Source organism: Macaca mulatta, chromosome 2 (genome assembly GCF_049350105.2).
Source record: "Macaca mulatta isolate MMU2019108-1 chromosome 2, T2T-MMU8v2.0, whole genome shotgun sequence".
Taxonomy (NCBI): domain Eukaryota; kingdom Metazoa; phylum Chordata; class Mammalia; order Primates; family Cercopithecidae; genus Macaca; species Macaca mulatta.
The window spans coordinates 56,005,336-56,027,356 of NC_133407.1; the positions used below are offsets into that span (position 1 = coordinate 56,005,336).

Genomic DNA, 22,021 nt, shown 5'->3' on the forward strand with positions numbered 1-22,021 from the left:
TAACTAATCATTTTAACTTAAAGAAATAGAATTGCAAATACCCTCCTTCCCCCCACCCCCCGCCAAAACCATACCTTAGTCACTTTGGAATTATAACCATCTTTTACGTCTATCAATATAAATGTATTTCATTTGGTATTCAAATTACTTTCAAAGCGATAAATTTTGAATTTCTGTTTCATTGTAGCTTCTGATCTTTAAATGTACTGAACAGGAGGATTTGGGGAGCTTGTCTTGTCTGATAGGTGTTAAGTATCTATGACGACAAATTTGTGCTAAAGCAATGTGCAATATAGACTAGTAATATTTTTACAAGGCTATTTTGGAAATTCTCACGTTGATGTTACTAATAACGTGGGTTTAATAGCATTTGGGTAATTAAGAAAAAAACAGTAATAGAAAAATAAAAACGATAAGAAGGGCGAAACAGACTTCTCCACCCCTCTCCCAACCCTCATTCCTTTGGAGGCTCGCGCCCTCTTGGAATAGCAGGTTCCTGCATGTGCCAGAAATCCGGTCCCAGCAAAGCTAGGTGCTCTGCAATGCCAGGGCGTTCCCAGCTAGGGACTCCTGGCTGCTTGGAGCTTGAAAACACCTGGCGTGGTTCTCGGGGGCCCTAGAGGCTTCTGCCACGGACTGGTCGGCTCTGGGGTTGTAGGCAGAAGGCTCTGAGCGGTCGGAAGGGTTTCCTGTGTGTCAGCAACTTCACTTTGCCGAGATAGCTGGCGGAAGAGAGAAGAAGCGCTCGCGGGCCAATCGCCTGCCAGCAGCCACCTTTGAGCGCACCCCTCGCCCTCGCCGCCGACTCCGGTAGCAGCGTGTTGGCAGAGGCTGAACACACTCGGCCTCGGCGGAGACCTGCTCCCCAGTAGACGCCTCCTGCTTCCCACTGCACCCTAGAGGACGCGGGCTGGCTGCTGGGCGAGCTCGGCGGAGGCACGCCCCTCGCCTCCCCGCGGAGTGCGGACTCGCCCGGGTGCCCAAACTCCGCCCACCCTCACGGGAGCTCAGCTCTCCCGCCTGACCGCGGTACTCTGGACAGAGCGGGGCCTGGGGAAGGGCCCCTGAACTGCGCGGACGCTGAACGGGACGCGCTTCAGCAGCGCACGAGTCTGCGGCCACGCGCGCTCCGATGGCCGCCAGGAGCTGAGCTCAGGGTAGGAGGAGGAAGCGATAAGACGCCCCGAAGCTGAGCTGCACTTTTCTAAGGTAGGGAGGAGGAAGATGCCCCAATGAAGTTGATCTTTGAGCCAAGGAGGCTGGGGAGCACCCTCCCCATGCGAGATCCCCGCAGAGCGAGTTTCGCTTGACCTCGCTGTGCCTCTGGCGCGCTCTGCAGCGCGGACCCGCGGCCCCTCGGGAAAGCGCAGTCGGAAAGTTATCCGCGGTGGTGCCCTGCGCGCCCTGTTGTGTAAGCTCGGCGTTGCCAGCGGTCGGAGAAGTTGCTGGCCTGCCCGATAGCCCAGTTCGGTGGCGGCCCGGGGCGGATTTCATGGCCCGCGGCGAACGCGGGGCCAGAGCAGGCGTGGGCGAGCCCCTGCGCGCCCCCTCCCGCGGGGATCCAGCTCGCCCGCTCCCTTCCGCTCGCTGGCTTTTCCGATGCTTGCTGCGCCCCTGGCCGCCGCTGCCCTCTCGCCGCCTGCTGCCCCTCGGAGCCGCCGCCTAAGTCCAGGAGGAGAGAATGACCGAGGTGCTGTGGCCGGCTGTCCCCAACGGGACGGACGCTGCCTTCCTGGCCGGTCCGGGTTCGTCCTGGGGGAACAGCACGGTCGCCTCCACTGCCGCCGTCTCTGCGTCGTTCAAATGCGCCTTGACCAAGACGGGCTTCCAGTTTTACTACCTGCCGGCTGTCTACATTTTGGTGTTCATCATCGGCTTCCTGGGCAACAGCGTGGCCATCTGGATGTTCGTCTTCCACATGAAGCCCTGGAGCGGCATCTCCGTGTACATGTTCAACTTGGCTCTGGCCGACTTCTTGTACGTGCTGACTCTGCCAGCCCTGATCTTCTACTACTTCAATAAAACAGACTGGATCTTCGGGGATGCCATGTGTAAACTGCAGAGGTTCATCTTTCATGTGAACCTCTATGGCAGCATCTTGTTTCTGACATGCATCAGTGCCCACCGGTACAGCGGTGTGGTGTACCCCCTCAAGTCCCTGGGCCGGCTCAAAAAGAAGAACGCGGTCTATATCAGCGTGCTGGTGTGGCTCATTGTGGTGGTGGCGATCTCCCCCATCCTATTCTACTCAGGTACCGGGGTCCGCAAAAACAAAACCACCACCTGTTATGACACCACCTCAGACGAGTACCTGCGAAGTTATTTCATCTACAGCATGTGCACGACCGTGGCCATGTTCTGTGTCCCGTTGGTGCTGATTCTGGGCTGTTACGGATTAATTGTGAGAGCTTTGATTTACAAAGATCTGGACAACTCTCCTCTGAGGAGAAAATCGATTTACCTGGTGATCATTGTACTGACTGTTTTTGCTGTGTCTTACATCCCTTTCCATGTGATGAAAACGATGAACTTGAGAGCCCGGCTTGACTTTCAGACCCCAGCAATGTGTGCTTTCAATGACAGGGTTTATGCCACATATCAGGTGACAAGAGGTCTAGCAAGTCTCAACAGTTGTGTGGACCCCATTCTCTATTTCTTGGCGGGAGATACTTTCAGAAGGAGACTCTCCCGAGCCACAAGGAAAGCTTCTAGAAGAAGTGAGGCAAATTTGCAATCCAAAAGTGAAGACATGACCCTCAATATTTTACCTGAGTTCAAGCAGAATGGAGATACAAGCTTGTGAAGGCACAAGAATCTCCAAACACCTGTCTGTTGTAATATGGTAGGATGCTTAACAGAATCAAGTGCTTTTCCCCTCTTTAACTTTCTAGTCAGTTTAGAAAAAATCAAACCAAGAAAATAGTTTAAAAAATAATAGAAGTAGAAATGCCCACATCCACACTTAGCTTGCTTGGTTTGCTTTCAAAGTCTGTCTTCTTTCTGATTAGAAGTATGTGTAATAAAACAGCACTACCTAGTTAAACATTTACTTTCTCTTTGGCCTTTAAAATTTACAAGCTTTTCTGTTTAAAGTGTGTGTGCACCTGAGTACTGGGGCTATTTTTGATATTAGTAATTTCTCTAAGAAAACTAGCCCCCTTCAACTTGAGTTTGTGGTTTATGTAGCCTTTATTGATTTTTAAAATCCACAATAGGAATAAAACGAAAATCTACATTCTCAGAAATATTTAGCATGGTATAACAAAACACTAAACTCATTAGTTCATCCAGCATCACATCAATGGATCTCTGAGCGGGGTGTCTTTTTCAGTGTCTTATAAGCATAGATGATAGTTGACTGAGTTTCTTTAGGGAATTGAATAGACAAGTAAAGTTAATGAATTTAAGAGCCTGAAAAGTGATTGTTTTCCAGTTATTTCTGGAAAAGGTCTCATTATATATTGGGTGCTAAATGTTTGATGGGGAAAGCCTGCATATATTATCGTACTGGTGAAATGCATTCAAAATAATTAAAATGCATGTATTTTCCTTCTAAACACTGTGAGCTCTCTTAGATATCTTGTGATAAAGAGCATTTACTTGCCCCACTGCTGTGCAATGCCTGAAGACTTTGTTTGTGTTCCAGGACAAGTGTTCACTCACATCTGTAAAAACAATTTTAAGAATCACAAACAAATTACAGACCAAAGTTTGAGGAAAGTCAAATAACAGTAAGTTGAAGGATGTTGGACAGGAGGACAGTATTTCAGAAAAGGAGAGGTTGACAGTCATCCACAATGCATAGCCTCCAAGTATACTCTCAAATGTATGAAGCAACTGAGGTGGGCAGAAGACATTTTAGAATGAGGGCTTTAGTTTAAATTAAAATCATGGTGGAGAAGGCTCTTTTTGCTTCCTCTAAGTGTTTGAAAACACAAAATGCGATATGAAACGAAGAAATGGAATTTGTATAGGTTGCATTGATAGAATGGGAAGCTATAATCTTTGGATAAACCTTACATCTCAATATTTAAAGAAAAAACATGTATATGGAGAGGGAAATATAGAGACTTAAAGTACCTAGATACCATAGCACTGAAAAGTAAAGTACTAATCAGACTAGTAATAGAGAGAAGACTATTGGTCAGTGTTATCCATTATATTTGTTCTCTGCCAGGTGTTAATGAAAAATTTGTAAAATGCTTCAACAGTGTTAATAATTTTTAATGAATATTGAATTGCTGCACATCTAGCCCTTGAAATGGTCATCTTCTACATGAGAATAATAAGGTGAGATAATGCAATTGAAAATCCCGAACAAATAAATCCAGTGCCAAAGGAATTTTTAGTTTTGAAAGCTAGCCCCCATAAAGTCAACATCAGAGTTTGCAACTGATGGTGGAATAACTTGTTGGAAAGCACTTTACAAGTAGAGCAACATGGGGCTGTATGTTAAGGCAAGAAAGAACCTTAGTGCTCTGTGGAACATAATGACAGGAAATTCAGATCTTGATTTCAGTTCTTGCAATGCCTATGTAGATTGAGGATTTGTGAGACCTTCAAAGTAGCTTCACTTTACCCAATCTCTGGCCACTAAGATCAATGAAGAAAAGCTGTATTTGGCCTTCCTTAGCAGTGATTCTTTTTACATGTTCCGTTTTAATGCATAGGATTATAGAAACCAAATAAAGAAGACACCTACTACACCTCCTCGTTTTGAGGAAAGAGAGGGTTAGCAAAATTCTCACTTCATCAGGCTCAAATAACATCCATTTTAGAGTCCTACAAGACAAAATCTAAAATATGTCATTACTGTATTGACCTTGTTAAGATCAAGATCATTAAACTGACCAAGATGGAAATTACAGGACTTGTACCAGACTTGAACTTGTAGCCTAATGATACACATTTGTATAATATTTCTTCACCATTTACTTTAGTTTTCTTTCTTTTAGGTCTCAGGATGCTCAGCTTAATTTAGAGTATGTGTTAAGTACATTGTTTCAGCGTCCAGAGAATTCTGTGAGTGTGGATCCACTGAGGAGGTGAACAGTGTCTAGAAATGCTTGTTTACTACTTGGCATGTTTTTTTCCAAAGTGTTTCTTCTTTAGCTTCATACATCACATATGGACATTGATGACATGTGAATGCATGCCACATAGTACAAGAATGATCTTGCTAACTCCTTCCAGGCCAAAAGAAGCCTCTGGGAAGATGTACAAATGGTGAAAACATACAGAGGGTCAGGATGAGGTAGTGATCTCTGTTGGCTGAAAAACTGATCAGGTCATATGACGATTGAAGTATGTTAATAGTAAGGGCAGAAATGTGTTGGCATTTGGAAAAAAGAACTGCTAACATTATAGAACTTACTACCTAGCAAAATTTCACACAAAAAAATATTTTAATGGCAAATTCAAGATGTTTTATTGCTTACAAAATAGTATCTTTGACTCTTTGAACATCAATCTGTGTTTACATTGAAATGACAAAAAGAAGAAATATAGCATGCAAGTCAGAATTCAGAGTTAAAACCATGATGTTGCCACTCAGCCAGCTGTGTGACTGTTGACCCTTCCAAGACCACACATAGATTAAAAAGTTGGATGACATCCATTGTTGGGGCTTTGGGGGATATGGTAAAGCATGAAAACTGAACAGCCAGGAGCCTGTGAAATCTGCTACTGTATTTTCCAGGACTTCATTCCACTCCTTGGCTAAAAAAAATCTTGTAAATTTCACAGATTATGATGTGGACCTGTCACCTGTAAAGTGTCTCAATCTTCTCAGACAAGACACTAAACTGTCTTTGGATATTATACATGCCAGTGCTTATAGCAGCTGGAATTTGGCTAGTGACAATGTTTAAAGATGTAATACTAGTTAGTATCTATTGAAGCTTAAACTTTGCTGGTCAAGTTGTAGCTATTGTAATAGTATTTATTGAAGAAGCTCACAGTCCTTCAGTTGTACAGATTGAAAAACTTTCATGAAAGATCCAATATACTAATGTAAATTATATTTATTGCAATGTATAATATTAATGTGTCAAACTGGTGTATTTTACAAAATATATGATGCATACATAAATAAGAGTTGTATATTCCAGTGCTTTTCAAATAGCAGTATCTTGGAATATTTAAGTCTTCACATTTTTTAGTCTAAAATATGAAAATGTTTCATGATACAAGTGATTAATTTTCCCTAGAAGTGCTTTTGCATGTTTGCCTTTTTATTTTTTTCTGTATAGACACAATTTGGTATCAGACTATCATAAGATCAATAGTGAATATAAAATATCTTAGCCAAATGGGGTCTGTATTGTCCACATTTTATATATTAAATAAAAGTTTTTGTTGTCTTTTCAGGAGGTTTAGAGTATTGTCACTAAATACGGTCAAAGCTTCCCTTTCCAAATGCAAAAGTATTGTCTTACATTTAAAGTTGATCTGTCATGTTTTAGCACTCAAGTGGGATGGGCATTATATAGACAACATTACAGTGTAAGGAAAATCTTTATGGAGATGGGGAGAGCAAAAGGCAGCTGGTATAATCAGTGCTGCTTGGTTTTTTTTTTTTTGTTTGTTTTTGTTTTTGTTTTTTGTTTTTTGTTTTTTGTTTTTTTGCGAGGAGTCTCTCTCATTCGCCCAGGCTGGAGTGCAGTGGCGCGATCTCCGCTCACTGCAAGCTCCGCCTCCCGGGTTCACGCCATTCTCCTGCCTCAGCCTCCCGAGTAGCTGGGACTACAGGCGCCCGCCGCCACGCCCGGCTAATTTTTTTGTATTTTTAGTAGAGACGGGGTTTCACTGTGTTAGCCAAGAGGGTCTCTATCTCCTGACCTCGTGATCCGCCCGCCTCGGCCTCCCAAAGCGCTGGGATTACAGGCGTGAGCCACCGTGCCCGGCCTCTGCTGCTTAGTTCTGCTTAATTTTTTGTGTTGCTGCTTCTTAAGGTGAGATAGCATAATCTTAATTGTTTTGAGATGGAATTTTAAAGTAACACACTACCAGCAAGTTCAATATTGCTATTGATTTTAATCTGTTTTTTTTTTTTTTGTTCAGTTGATATCTTAAATTCCAAATTTTATAGTGATAATTGTATATTATTTGACTGCTGAATTCTGTTACAGTTTTTTTATTCTGTTGTACATTGTATTATACACATCGTCACAAATTAATATGAAGGTGAATATATGTTACATATCAAGATTTGTGAATTTGAATTATAGTATGTTTTAGTGCTTTAGCAAAAAATGTTTATTTTTATATTATCTGTGATTTTAATATAGATGATTGAACTAGATTTCTTTTTGAGTGATAGTGCCATTGAATGAGTGGTGTGGAAACAGTGTTACTTGATATTTTGAGCTTTCTCAGGTTTATCTAAATCAGTGGTAGCTTAACAAAACCCAGACTAATTGTGTGTAATTGTATTTTTAATAAAAGGAAAGTACATTTCCTATAATAGCATAGTATTGTTTGCATGCAAGAGTATGCAAAACCTTGTGTGTGTGTGTGCGTGTGTGTGTGTGTGTGTGTGTGTGTGTCTTAGTGGGTAAGGCATGGCAGCCAACTTTGTATCTGCTATTTTTAGTATCAGCAGAGCTTCATAATTGTGGTCACTAGAACTGTACTTACCATGGACAATTAAAACTGAAAAAGACTCAATAAAACTATGAAACATGGTTTGATGGCTTCCATGTTATTACAGTGTTAATACTCACAAATTTTGCCAAACTTTAACAAACAATATACAGACTGAGAAGTACTGTAAAACACATTTAACTAATTTAACTGTTTTTTAAGGTGAAGACTGGGCTCTAAAAACTACAATGTTAAAGGTAGAATCCTAGTGCAAGATAGGTAAAATTATGAATATTTGATATTGTCAATAGGAATGTAAGCTAATTTTTTATTGTAAAATACTTCATGCTACCTTAATGTGCGCTTCTCATGCTAGTGTTGTGTGTTTAAAATGTTGGCTGTAATTTTTTCTCACCTAATTTTTAATCTATGGGGGTGATTATGCTAATAATTCTTCGTGGATTCTATTTATTAGCATACACACCACCTGCTTCTCCCAGGTTTGTTAAAAAATGTATCTGTGCAGCAGTGAAAACAGTGTACAATGAAATGGGAGCATGCTTAAAGCATTATCTTTTTTTTCCCTCAGTTGAGAAGGTACGTGCACAATGGTCCTGTGTTGGGTTCTCTGGTTGTGTGCTGAGATAGGTGCTCTATAAGGGAAACCTGTGGGTAGAAAATACAAATTTCTTGCAGTCTTTAAGATATGTGTCAGTCAGTGTTAACTCCTTAATTAGATGTACTATGCAGACTTTGCCATTTGGGAATCTTCATTTATTAACATCAGCTTGAGTAGAGTTTTCTGTGGGCATATAGGTATGTATGTGTGTGTGTATGTGTCTTAGTACATACATATAATTTATATAGAGATAATTATCTTTCTGACTTAAGAATTTACCCTAAAGCTTTGAGCACCTTTTGATTTTTGAAATCACTTAGGGGTTAAAGTCAGAGACCCTTTTCTCTCTACAAGTTAATATCCATTTTGATTCCCTCTCCGATTTTAATGATCTGAAAAGTTTATTTTCTTACTTTAGGAGATTTTAGAATTTTTCCCCAAAATATGGTCAGATCTTCCATTGTCAAATACAAAAAGCTTGTCCTAAATTCAAAGTAGATCTATTATGGCTTAGAAGTCTGATAGGATGGGGCATTACAGACAAAACAGATGTCACTAGAAATCCATGTTAATGTTAACACTGTGCTTACTTGCTTAATCCTGCAAGGTTATATTGCCTTGGGCTGGACCCTGGGGACTGACATCCCCAGTCAGCATGGCTGCTGGGACTGACAGTTCTAACAGCAGCTGCGGATGGAGTCAGGCCCCTGGGCTGAGCAGCTGACAGAACTGCAACTCTTTGGGAATGGAAGTGGGTAGGGGGACAGGGGATGGGAGGCAAGTGGAGGCTGTTGGTACTTCAAAGAGGAAAAAAATGCACTGCCTTTCCTGATTACCTGATAGGGAGAAATCACAACTGTGCAAAGCTGGAAAATTCATGAAGAAGACAGACTAAAAAAGATAGAGACCTTGGAAATGATCCAAATCCATCACCTTGGTTTATAGGTGAGAACAAAATATTCACATTCAAAAGTGGAGCTAGTAAAGAATGTGGCGTTCTCACTTCTAAAACATTCCTCTCGTATCCCAAGACTTTTCAAACTGTAGGTCTTGACTCATGAAAGTGTCATGAAATCAATATGATGGGTTATGATTGACATGCTAACAAAATGAAATAGAATAGATCAGAGTCCATAACTCAGTAAGTAATTGTGGTTTTAATTTCAGACACACACATACTCACACAACACGATGCATATACATATATTTACCTGTATTTGTGGCGTGGGTCGCAGTGGACATTTCATTTTGTATTGTTGACATCATCAGAAAAGTTTGAAAATTCACCGCTACTCAGTAAAAAGTGGCATAAAATTAAAAGAATAGAGGATAAGAGGTTGTTTTTCAAAACTATTTTAAAATAAATGAAAAGATAGTTAATTATGCTACTTGCACTTGTTCTTTTTTCTTTTAACGTTATTTTCTTCTGAATATTCCTTTCTGAAGTCCCAAAGAAACTAAAGCATCCTTTTAGCCTACCTCTAAGGATGACTGTTTGCAGTTAGTATCATTAAACCCCAGCTTTGTGTAAACTTTGATAGCTTAACCTTCATACTGTTTCCTCTGGTGTGAAGAGTTAACAGCAAAACAACAAAACTTCACTGTTTGACAGCAGCTTTGCAGTAAAAAAAAAAAACCTTAGCTTTGAGCCCACCTCTGCCACTTACTACTTGCATACCTGAACAAGTTATTTAAACCCTGTTTGTTGTGTGTTCCTCAACTATAAAATGGGCATTATTAGATGCAGTTCATAGGGTAATGGAAGAATAGGCAAAGCATACAAAGTATGCCATTCTTGAGGCTGCTAAGGATTTTGCCACTCCATTAGCTATTTTATTGTTGTTCTTATTGTTTTTCTGTAATTTCTGTTGTCTTCTTCCACACCATGGAGGCTTTGTGGGATTGAGAGATTGAGTGCATTTAACATTGTTCTTTTGGATACTCCATTGAATGTCTGAGGTCTGAATAACAGGCAAGCATTCAACTTTTTGATGCTTTGCACTGTGATATGCACTCTATGGGACAAAGACACAGAAGACAAAGTATGTATAATTAAAAATATATTACAAGAAGATCTTCTGACCTCTTCATCTGGGTGTTACCTCTGTAGTTCATGGTTTATTTTCAGTTGCTGCAGTCCAGAGTCTGATCTTCACTTTTGCAGATTCAGAAACTTGATCTTAGCAGTTCACCTAGAGTTCACCAACTCCAGAGGACTGACTCACACCAAGCAAACTGACGAGAGAATCATTTACCAACTAGATTGCCAATTTATGAGTATACAATGACTATATCTCAGTCCCAGTAAGACATCTGTTTGTTCAAGGAGGATATAATTATGGATCAGAAAGTTGCCTGCAGAACTTACAATTAGAATAAAAAGATGATATTCTTGAAGACCAATTCCAGTAAGATAGAGCAGCTGAAAGAATTGCCTATCCCTGGAGATACTAGCCTTGATAATAAGCATCTATCCTGAACTTGATAATAAGCATCTACCCTACACTCTGCCTGCCCGGAACAGTTTAGTAGCACATGGATTAAAATTTTCATATTTGTTTACTTTCTTTTAAAACTAGTCACCACCATTCTTCTTTGCATGCAAATTATGTTTTAATAATATCTCCCACCTGAGAGTATGGAAGGAGTATGGTGGTAGAGAGGGTGCAATGTGTGCTAGGATAGAGGTACTTAAAAGATATCCGACTGGAAAAGTACAGTAAGTCATTGTAAATGACATTCCAGCATTCAGGGCAGAGTAGTAGCAAGAGATTAAAGTTTGAAAATCATCCGTGAGCAAACAATAGCTGTTAACCAAGGAAATAGAAGCAATTATCTGGGGAGTCTATGTAGACAGAGAAGAAAAAAGGGGCAGCAAGGGAGGAGGGAGCAGTGAGCTATAAGCAACACCAACAACAGGGATGTGATGGACAGACAGGATGGGATTGTCATAGATGATCCAGGACGGCCCTCCTGAGGAAATCAGTCTCAAAAGAGAATTTAAGGAAGAGATATTTCTTTGTCACCTGTTACAAAAGGGACAAAAAAGAGTCTGCTGGATTTATACATTAGAAAACATTGATGTTTTGGAGGGCACATTTAATAAAAATAGTAATTGTTACTGATCACTGAAGAAGTGTTTTAGTAAGAGAAGGAGGATTATAGGTTAGTCGCTAGAGGCAGAGAGATTAGAAATAGAAAAAGGGATAAAGAGGAATTGCTCAAAGAAAGCAAAAAAACTCCACTTGAAAATTTGTGTATATGATGATGTCAAAAGGACAAAGGAGAAGCAGTAGTCTGGGAAAGGGGTAGCTGTGGGTATTGAAGTTACTTGGTGGCAAAGGCCATCAGAGTAGAGGAGAGCTGTAATTGTGAGACTGAGACATTGTTTGGATCACGGAGTAGCAGGAAGACTGGTTTTGTAGAGGAAATTATTTTGAAGTTTGGTGAAGGAGAGCACTGAGTAAGGGGGAAGCTAGCAAGAACTAGTTGGCATTAGTGCCAAAAAAAAAAAAAAAAAAAGATTTACATGGCAGTAGAAGAATAATGTCAAGAAACAGTGGGAAGTTGGAAGAATGCCTGTTCCTCTTCTGGTGTGCAAGAATAGCAAAATAGCAAACATGGTGTCTATTGAAAGAAGGAGGGAGGGGAATATATTTTAATTTTGACTTTTAGATACAGAGCATACATGTGCAGATTTGTTACATGGGAATGTTGTGTGATGCTGAGGTTTGGGGTACAGATCCCTTCATCTAGGTAGTAAGCATGGTACCCAATAGGTAGTTTTCCAACCCACGCCCCCCTCCCTTCCTCTCCTGTCTAGTAGTCTGATATGGTTTGGCTGTGTCCCCACCCGTATCTCATCTTGAATTCCCACACGTTGTGGGAGAGACCTGGTGAAAGGAGTGAATGTTTCCTATGTTGTTCTCATGATATTGAATAAGTCTCACAAGATCTGATGGTCTTAAACATGGGAGTTCTCCTGTACAAGCTCTCTTGTCTGCCACCATTTGAGCTGTGCCTCTCACTTTCTGCCATGATTGTGAGGTCTCCCCAGCCACATGGTACTGTAAGTCCAATAAACCTCTTTTTTTTGTAAATTGCCCAGTCTCTGGTACATCTTTATCAGCAGTGTGAAAACAGATTAATACAGTAAATTGGTACCAGTAGAGTGAGACATTGCTGAAAAGCAATTCTCGGGTATGAGAATTCATACCCGAAATTTTTGGGTATGAAAAGATACCCGAAAATGTGGAAGCGACTTTGGAACTGGGTAACAGGCAGAGGTTGGAATAATTTGGAGGACTCAGAAGAAGACAGGAAAATGTGAGAAAGTTTGGAACTCCCTAGAGACTTGTTGAATGGCTTTGCTCAAAATGTTGATAATGATATGGACAATGAAATCCAGGCTGAGGGGAGTCTCAGAGGGAGATGAGGAACTTGTTGGGAACTGGAGCAAAGGTGACTCTTGTTAAGTTTTAGCAAAGAGACTGGTGGCATTTTACCCCTGCCCTAGAGATCTGTGGAATTTTGAACTTGAGAGAGATACTTTAGGCTATCTGGCAGAAGAAATTTCTAAGCAGCAAAGCATTCAAGAGGTGATTTTGTGCTGTTAAAGACATTCAGTTTTATAAGGGAAGCAGGGCATAGAAGTTTGGAGAATTTGCAGCCTCACAATGCAATAGAAAAGAAAATCCCATTTTCTGAGGAGAAATTCAAGCCAGCTGCAGCAATTTGCATAAGTAACAATTAGCCAAATGTTAATCCCCAAGACAATGGGGAAAGTGTCTCCAGGGCATGTCAGAGGTCTTCACAGCAGCCCCTCCCATCACAGGCTCAGAGGCCTAGGAGGAAAAAGTGGTTTTGTGGGCTGGGTCTAGGGTCCCTCTGCCCTGTGCAGCCTAGGGACTTGGTACCCTGTGTCCCAACCACTCCAGCCATGGCTGAAAGGGCCCAGTGTAGAGCTTGGGCCATGGCTTCAGAGGGTGCAAGCCCCAAGCCTTGGCAGCTTCCATGTGGTGTTGAGCCTGTGAGTGCACAGAAGTCAACAACTGGGGTTTGGGAACCTCTTCCTAGATTTCAGAAGATGTCTGGAAACACCTGGATGTCCAGGCAGAAGGTTGCTACAGGGGTGAGATCTTCATGGAAAACCTCTGCTAGGGCAGTGTGGAAGGGAAATATGGGGTCAGATCCCCCACACAGAGTGCCTACTGGGGCACCACCTATTGGAGCTGTGAGAAGAGGGTCACTGTCCTCCAGACCCCAGAATGGTAGATCCACTGACAGCTTCCACTGTGCACCTGGAAAAGCTGCAGACACTCAACGCCAGCCCATGAAAGCAGCCAGGAGGGAAGCTGTACCCTGCAAAGCCACAGGGACGGAGCTGCCCAAGACTGTGAGAATTCACCTTTTGCTTTTGCATCAGTGTGACCTGGATGTGGGACATGGAGTCAAAGGAGAGAGCTTTGGAGCTTTAAGATTTAACTGCCTTGCTGGATTTCAGACTTGTATGGGTCCTGTAGCCCCTTTGTTTTGGCCAATTTCTCCCATTTGGAATGGCTGTATTTACCCAATGCCTATACCACCATTGTGTCTAGGAAGTAACTAACTTGCTTTTGATTTTACAGGCTCATAGGCAGAAGGGACTTGTCTCAGATGAGACTTTGGACTGTGGACATTTGAGTTAATACCAAAATGGGTTAAGACTTTGGGGGACTGTTGGGAAGGCATGATTAGTTTTGAAATGTGAGGACATAAGATTTGGAAGTGGCCAGGGGCAGAATGATATGGTTTGGCTGTGTCCCCACCCAAATCTCATCTTGAATTCCCACATGTTGTGTAAGGAACCTGGTGGGATGTAATGGAATCATGGGTGTGGGTCTTTCCCATGCTGTTCTTGTGATAGTGAATATGTCTCATGAGATCTGGTGGTTTTAAAAATGAGAGTTCCCCACATAAGCTCTCTCTTTGCCTGCTGTCATCCATGTAAGACATGACTTGCTCCTCCTTGACTTCTGCCATGATTGTGAGTCCTCCCCAGCCATATGAAACTTTAAGTCCTTAAACCTCTTTTTCTTTACAATTTACCCAGTCCTAGGTATATCTTCATCAGCAGTGTGAAAACTGACAAATATGTAGTTCACAGAGTCTATTATTCTCATATTTATGTCTATGTGTGCTCAATGTTTAGCTCCTGCCTGTAAGTGAGAACATGCAGCATTTGGTTTTCTGTTCCTGCATTAATTTGCTTAGGATTGTGGCCTCCAACTGCATCCATGTTGCTGCGGAAGACATGATTTCATTCTCTTTTATGGCTGTGTAGTATTCCATGGTGTAATGTGTATCACACTTTCTTTATTCAATCTACCATTGATGGGCACCTACATTGATTCCATATCTTTATTGTGAATAGTGTAGGGATTAAGACATGAGTGTAGATGTCTTTTTGATAGAATGATTTATTTTCCTTTGGGTAGATACCCAGTAATGGGATTGCTGGGTCAAATGATAGCTTTGTTTCAAGTTCTGAGGGAAATATTTATTGGGGAGTTGTCAGCAGATTTTTGTAAGGAAAGGTTGGGGTTACAGAAGTTTCCTTTGGAAAGAATTGTGTCTCCAGAATGCATACAAAGAAAGGGTAAGATGTAGCATCAAAAGATCAGTTTAGAAGTGGGAGGGGAGCTGAATGAACTGAGTGGAGAAGAAAAGATCAGAATTTGCTTACAAGCAAATTTGTACCAAAGATGTTATACTGTTATGGAAATTAAAAAGGCAAGTTTTAGAAAGATCCCAGGGTGGAAATAATTGACATTTTAGTAGGAACTTTGGCAATAAATTTTTCTATAATTCAGGTAGATTGTCTGTCCTTAGATGGAGTCAGGGATAGGGAAATAGGTTGGCTTTAGGTAGCGATTTAGAGCTTTGGCAGTAGTTTTAAAACATGGCTGTAAATTCATTGTCGTTCCCCCCATTAAGTGTTAGGGTCTACAGTCCATCCTGTTGAATCTGAGAGGGCTTGTGACTGTTTTGGCCAACAGCATATGGCAGAAGTGATATGTTATGACTTCTGATACTAGATCATAGCCACATACAACAAGGGTCATATAGCCTTGTTGGTTGGAACATTGTCTCTTGGACCTCTGAGCAACCACATAAGAAGCTGACTACCCTGAAACCGTATACTGGAAAAACCACATGGAGAGATGAATTATTTGGTAAGGCCATGAAAAGAAGTTGTGTGTGTGTGTGTGTGTGTGTGAGAGAGAGAGAGAGAAAAGCTATGTTCATAGCTGCTTCTTGATATAATTTACTCTCTACTATTCTCCATTTGTGAATTGTTTTGTTTCAAATTAAGTGCCTGCTTGAACTAGGGTACACTAAGGAAGTATATTCATGAAGAAAATTGTTACTACTTTGGATGGAAAGGTGGAATAGGATTTAATATTTAAGGATAAGAAAGGAAGAAACTCCAGGTTTGCTTTTTTGGGAAGTGGGAAAGAGAAGGAAAAAATGAGCAAATCTAGTGGAATGAGGATGGACTTGGGAGGAAGAATGGGAGAAAGTAGATTCACTGTGGTTTAGTGGATGGAAGAAATTAAGTGTAATGAGGCAGAATAAAACCACACTGTAAAGGAATAAACAGAGAGGTTTGCATTATTGCAGCAGGCAATACAAAGCGATGAAAAGTTTTACATCAGGGGAATGACAGTTTGGAGATCTGGCAAAGGGAACAAGGAGACCTGCTAAGACACTGATGCTCTAAGCATGACATTCAAAGAATGATGGTGGTGGTAAAGTAAGAGGCAGAAACACAAAATATTTTTAAGGAGGAATAATTAGCAGTGGTGTCTACATACAATGGAGGAAAGGAAAGGAAAATTCTAGGATAACTGAGGTTCTACCTGGAGAATCAAGAATAATTGTAGTGACTCTTCAAGAAATAGGGTGCTGGAAAGGGGAGCAGGAGAATGTTTAAAAAGCATGAAAATAGTGTATGAGCCTCTCCAGCCCCTGTGTAAGAAATATCGCTCTATTTTTCATAGCTCAGCTTAATTATTTTAAGCCTCTTTTCTACTAAACTATCAGAAATTTAATTTCACTTTATTCAATTCCCCTGCCCTTCTTCTTGAAGCTGTGACTGGAGTCCATAACAGGGTGAAGTTGTTGAAATGAGGGATGCTGGTCCATATTGTCATTTCTCAGTGCTGGCAGCATGTGAGGTGGACTATCTCTATGCAATGTACTGCTTAGTCACCCCTGTGGCTATTCACAGAAATCCCTTCATTTCTGCTGGGTGGACTCCATACCCCTCTTAGGCTAACAGCATTTTTTTCTTGGGGCATGAGATGGGCATGGGGTACCCTGTGAGTTCTCCTAGAACATCCCCTTAGATCCCACACAGTCATTTCTATTTTGGAGGTTTTCTGTCTCCCTGGATCACATGTCGGAGAAAGGGCTCAGAGTACCCAAACATATTATTCTTGTAATCTTCTCTCCATAACCCAGGGTGTGGCTCAGGTAAGGGTCAAGGCATGGGTCTCTTTGTATTTCCATAAATGGACAAGTTAAGTTTGAAGAGATGATGGGGCCCATTTCCAAAAAGGAAATGTCCTATAGACAAGTCAGAAAAGAATGAAAGATAAACGTCTACTTCTGGGAAGATGGATTAGACATACTTTTCCCCATATCTGCTACTAAGTACAACTAAAAACCCTCAACATTATATGAAATGAACACAAGAAGATTCTGGTTGATGGAAAGAAGAAAGTAAATCAATTATGGATCTCAAGAGCTAAGGAATGGCATGATGGTAAGTTCCTTGAGTTTTCTTTTTGCCTCATAAATCTCAGACTTGGAACTGAAGAAACCAGCAACCTGAACATGCCAATGGGCACAGACAGAAAAAGCCCCAACAACACCTGCTTTTGAACCAAAGGAACTGGGAAGGAGCAGCATATCAAACAGGAAACTTTTCAATAACTGCTCTACTCCAGCCAAACAACTCAGAAAGAAATGTTACCCCCCGTTCCCAGAGGTCAAGTGGGCATCCTGGATTTCCACCCTCACCGGTCTATAATGAGGTACCTAAGACTGCTGCAGGGTAGTATCAGAAAAGGACAAGTAGAAACTTTGGATTTTAATGCCTGTTGGGCTGTAAAAGCCTAACCTCCCACCCCCACCTTTCTCTTCAGCATCAGTGGAAAGCTAGCAGAGAGTCCTGACTTCTCCTACCCCACGGTGGGAAAGAGGCCACTCCTGCGATGTCAGTAGATGGCCTGAGGGGGAATAGTAACAAGACAGTCCAATCCATTTCAGCTAGTGAGGAATCAGTGGAGGCCTGCTAGGGAGCTGGAACTTTCATCCCTACCACCAGTAATGAGGAGCCCTCCTAGTGGGTGTCAAAGAGGCTGAGTAGAGAACTTAAACTATGGCTCCCACCTAGGAGTAATGAGCATGTCAAAGGAAGTTGGCTAAAACAGAGTTTAAATAAGACTCAGATTCTTAAAACAGAATATCCAAAGTGTTTTGGATTCAATAGAAAATCATGCATCATACCAAAAACCAGGAAGATTTCAAACTAAGTGAAAAAAAGACAATCAACTGATGCCAACATCGAGATAACAGGGGTGTTAGAATTATCTGACAAATATTTTAATGCATCTATCATAGAAATATTTCAATGAACAATTACAAACACACTTGAAACAGATGAAAAAACAGTTTCAGCAAAGAAGTAGAAAATCTCAGTAAAAAAATATATAAAGAAGAAACAAATGGAAATTTTAGAAGTGAAAAATACAATAACCAAAATTTTTTAAAAGTCAAACTTGGCTGGGTGTGGTGGCTCACGCCTATAATCCCAGCACTTTAGGAGGCTGAGGTGGCATATCACTAGGTCAGGAGATCGAGACCATCCTGGGCAACATGGTGAAACCCTGAAACCCTGTCTCTAAATTTTGTAAAAATACAAAAATTAGCTGGGCGTGGTGGCACGTGCCTGTAATCCCAGCTACTTGGGAGGCTGAAGCAGGAGAATCGCTTGAACCAGGAAGTCAGAGATTACAGGAGGCCAAGATCATGCCACTGCACTCTAGCCTGGCAATAGAGCAAGACTCCGTCTCAAAAAAAAAAAAAAATCAAACTTCTCAGTAGATGGACTCAACAGCAGAGTAGCAGTACAAAGGAAAAAATCAGTGAACATGAAAGTAGGACAATGAAACTACCCAATATGAAAATAAGTTAGAAAAAGAAATGAACAAAGCCTCAAGGACCTGTGGGATTCTAACAAAGGAACTAACATGCATGCTGTTGGAATTCCGGAAGAAGAGAAAGAGGGTAGGGCTAAAAAAGTACTTGAAGAAATAATGGCCAAAAACTTCACAAATTTGGCAAAAGACATAAATCTGTAGATTCAGAAACCCAAGAGAACATCGAAAAGAAGAAGCAGAAGGAGATCTACACCGACTCATTATAGTGATCTTTTGAAAACTAAAGATAAAAAATGTGGAAAGCAGCAAAAGAGAAACACCACCTAAACTATAGGGGAAAGCAATTTGAAAGATGGTCTGTTTGTCATTAAAAACCATAGGGCCAGAGGGAAGTGGCACAATGTTTTTCAAGTGCTGAAAGAAAAATAAAACCACTAACCCAGAATCCTACTTTCAGTGGCAAAAGCAGTGCTAAACCAGTGCTGAGAAGCGAATTTATAAAACTAAATTCTTAATTAGAAAAGAGGAAAAGACTCAAATCAACAATTTAAGCTCTCACTCGAGAATTCAGAAAAATAACAAAATAAATCCAAAACAATCAAAAGGAAAGAATATAAGATATAAGCAGCATTAGTAAAACTGAAAACACATAATCAACAGAAAAAAATCAGTGAAACAAAGAGATAGCTCTTTTAAAAACCACTAAAATTGAGAAACTTGTGTTAAGACTGAAAAAGAAAAATTGAAGACAATGACAACATCAAGAACGAAGCAAGTGATATAGTATAGACCCTCCTGACATCAAATAGACAATATAGGAATACAACAAACAACTTTACACACAAACATTTGATAAGTTATGTACATAAGAGGTGAAATTCCTTATGAAATAAAATTTTATAAATGAATTCCTCTGAAAACATAAACTTAATACAACTCATCCAATATGAAATAATTTGAATAAACCTGTAATTATTAAGAAAAGTGATTTTGTAACTTAAAAATCCCTTAAAAGTAAATCTCCAAACCTAGTAGGTTTCACTGAAGAAATCAACCAAATGTTTAAAGAAAAAATCACATCAAGACTACATAACTTCTTCCAAAAAACAGAAGAGGAGAGAACAACTCCCAATTCATTATATAAAACTAGTATTACTCTGATACCAAAACTAGACAAAGAGTATAAAATGAAGAAAAAAGTAAACTATATAAAATATCTGTAACACAAAACCTCTTAACAAAATATTAGCAAATAAAATTCAGCTATATAAAAAGAGTTACCATGGCCACATGGGATTTGTTACTGGGACTCAGGCTGATTCAATGTTCAAAAATCCACTTATGTAATGATGATATTAACAGTCTAAAAAAAGAAAATCACATGATCATACTATTGATTCAGTAAAACCATTTGAGAAAATACAATATGCATTCATGATAAAAACACTTAGAAAAAATAAGAACAAAGGGTAACTTTCTCAACTTGAAACAGAGCGTCTATTAAAAACTTACAACTTAAATTATACTTATTGGTGAAAGACTAAATGATTTTCCTTTAAGACTGGGATCAAAGCAAAACCATCCTCTCTTGCCACTCTTATTCAACATAATTCTGAAAGTTCTGGCCAGTATAAAGATAAGAAAAGCAAATAAAAGACATAAATATTGGAAAGGAAGTGACAAATTGTCTCTCTATTTGTAGATTACATGATTGCTCATGTAGAAAATCCCAAGGAATCTTCAAAATAAAAGTCTAGGAACTATTATTGAGTTCAGTAAGGTCACAGGATACAAGATAAACATACAAATATCAACTGCATTTCTATATATTAACAGTGAACAAATGGATGCTGAAATTTAAAATATGATACAATTTACATTAGCTTGAAAATGAAATACTTAGTTTTAAGTTTATCAAAACATGTACAGGACTTATATGTTTAAACTACACAAAACTGATGAAAGAAAATCAAAGTGCTAACTAAATGGAGACATACTATGTTAATGGATTGGAAGACTCAAGTAAAGATGTCAATACCCTTCAAATTGATACATATGTTTAATATAATCTATCAAAATTCCAGGAAAGCTTTTTTATAGCTATAAACACTATTATTTAAAAATTTATATAGAATGGCAAAAGAACTAGAATAGCTCAACAATTTTAAGAAAGATAAAATGAGAAGAATCAAGACTACACAGCAATACAGCTATAGTAAGTAAGACTGTGTGGTATTGAAAGAGGGATCGACAAATAAATGGAGCATGTAGAGAACTCTGAAACAGACGCACACAAAAATGCCCAGCTGATTTTTGACAAAGAGACAAAAGCAATTAAATTGGAGAAAGATAGCCTTTTATAATAAATGGTGCCGAAGCAACTGGGCATCTATTGCCAAAAACACAAAACAAAACAAAACAAAACAAAAATAAACCTCTAAACCATTAATCTAAAATTTTATATCTTATAGAAAAAATAACTGAAAAATGGAGCGTGGGCTTAAATGTAAAATACACAACTATAAAACTCTGGAAAAATCACAGAAGATCTGCAGAGCCTAGGGCTAGGATACAGTTCTAGGTGACACCAAAAGCATGATACAAAAAAAGGAAAAAAAAAATGAGAAATTGAATGTCACCAATCTTAAAATGTTTTCTCCATGAAAGATCTTGTTTAAGAGGATAAAAGACACACCACAGCTTGGGAGAAAATATTTGCAAACCTCTTATCTGACAAAGGAATGGTATCCAGAATATTTCTAAAACTCTCAAAAATCAATAGGAACATAACTCAAGTAGAAAGTGAGAAAAAGACATAGTGATATACAGATGGCAAATGAACACAATAAATATGATTTATCATTACCTACAAATTAAAACCACAATGAGATAGCACTACACATCTATCAAAATGACTGCAATAAAAAATAGTGACACCACCAAATACTAGCGAGGATGTGGTGAAACTAGATCACTCATGCATTGATCATGGACATGTAAAATGGTACAGCCACTCTGAAAGAGTTTTTTTAAAACTAAATGTGAAGTCACCTTATGACCTATAAATTGTCTCTGGACATTTATTCCAGAGAAATGAAAACCCATATTCACACAAACACTTGTACGAAAATGTTTCTATAAGCTTTATTTGTAATAGCCAAAAACTGGAAATAACACAGGTGTCTTTCAGTGAGTGATTGGTTAAATAAAGTGTGGTACAACTGTATCATGGGATTCTATTCAACAATAAAAAGAAACTATTTTACTTATTTTTAATACATAATTTTTAATAAATTTTTTAAATTTACTTTTTAAAGATGAGGTCTCACTGTGTTGCCCTGGCTATCTCAAACCCCTGAACTCAAGTAATCCATCTGCCTCAATCTCCCAAATTGCTGGGATTACAAGCATAAGCCACTTCACTTAAAATAAATGAACTATTGATACTAGCCAATGACCTGAATGAATCTCCAGAGAATTAATCTGAATGGGGGAAAAAAAATCTCAGAAGAATGCATACTGTATTACAAATTGTGTATTCTTTATCTGAAATGTTTGGCAACTGAAGTGTTTCAAATTTCACATTTTTTCACATTTTGAAATAGTTGCA

General features: G+C 39.6%; 1 protein-coding gene and 1 long non-coding RNA gene across 3 annotated transcripts in view; both read left to right on the forward strand.

Annotated features, from left to right (window-relative positions):
* The first annotated feature begins 1,031 nt into the window (after positions 1–1,031).
* Positions 1,032–7,686, forward strand: P2RY1 (purinergic receptor P2Y1). Of its 2 annotated transcripts, XM_015131754.3 has the most exons (2): positions 1,032–2,842; positions 4,956–7,686. In XM_015131754.3, exon 1 carries the CDS (start codon positions 1,682–1,684, stop codon positions 2,801–2,803), a length of 1,122 nt encoding a protein of 373 aa, XP_014987240.1. In that variant the 5' UTR covers positions 1,032–1,681; the 3' UTR covers positions 2,804–2,842; positions 4,956–7,686.
* LOC144339509 (uncharacterized) overlaps positions 1,032–22,021 on the forward strand; it is a 28,132-nt gene continuing 7,142 nt past the window's right edge. Inside the window, exon 1 of the long non-coding RNA XR_013414528.1 lies at positions 1,032–1,209. This is a non-coding gene — a long non-coding RNA (uncharacterized LOC144339509). The remainder of the gene's footprint in view (positions 1,210–22,021) is intronic.

Excerpts from the sequence above, each read along its gene's own strand:
- P2RY1 (XM_015131754.3), top strand. The coding sequence starts at position 1,682 with ATGACCGAGGTGCTGTGGCCGGCTGTCCCCAACGGGACGGACGCTGCC.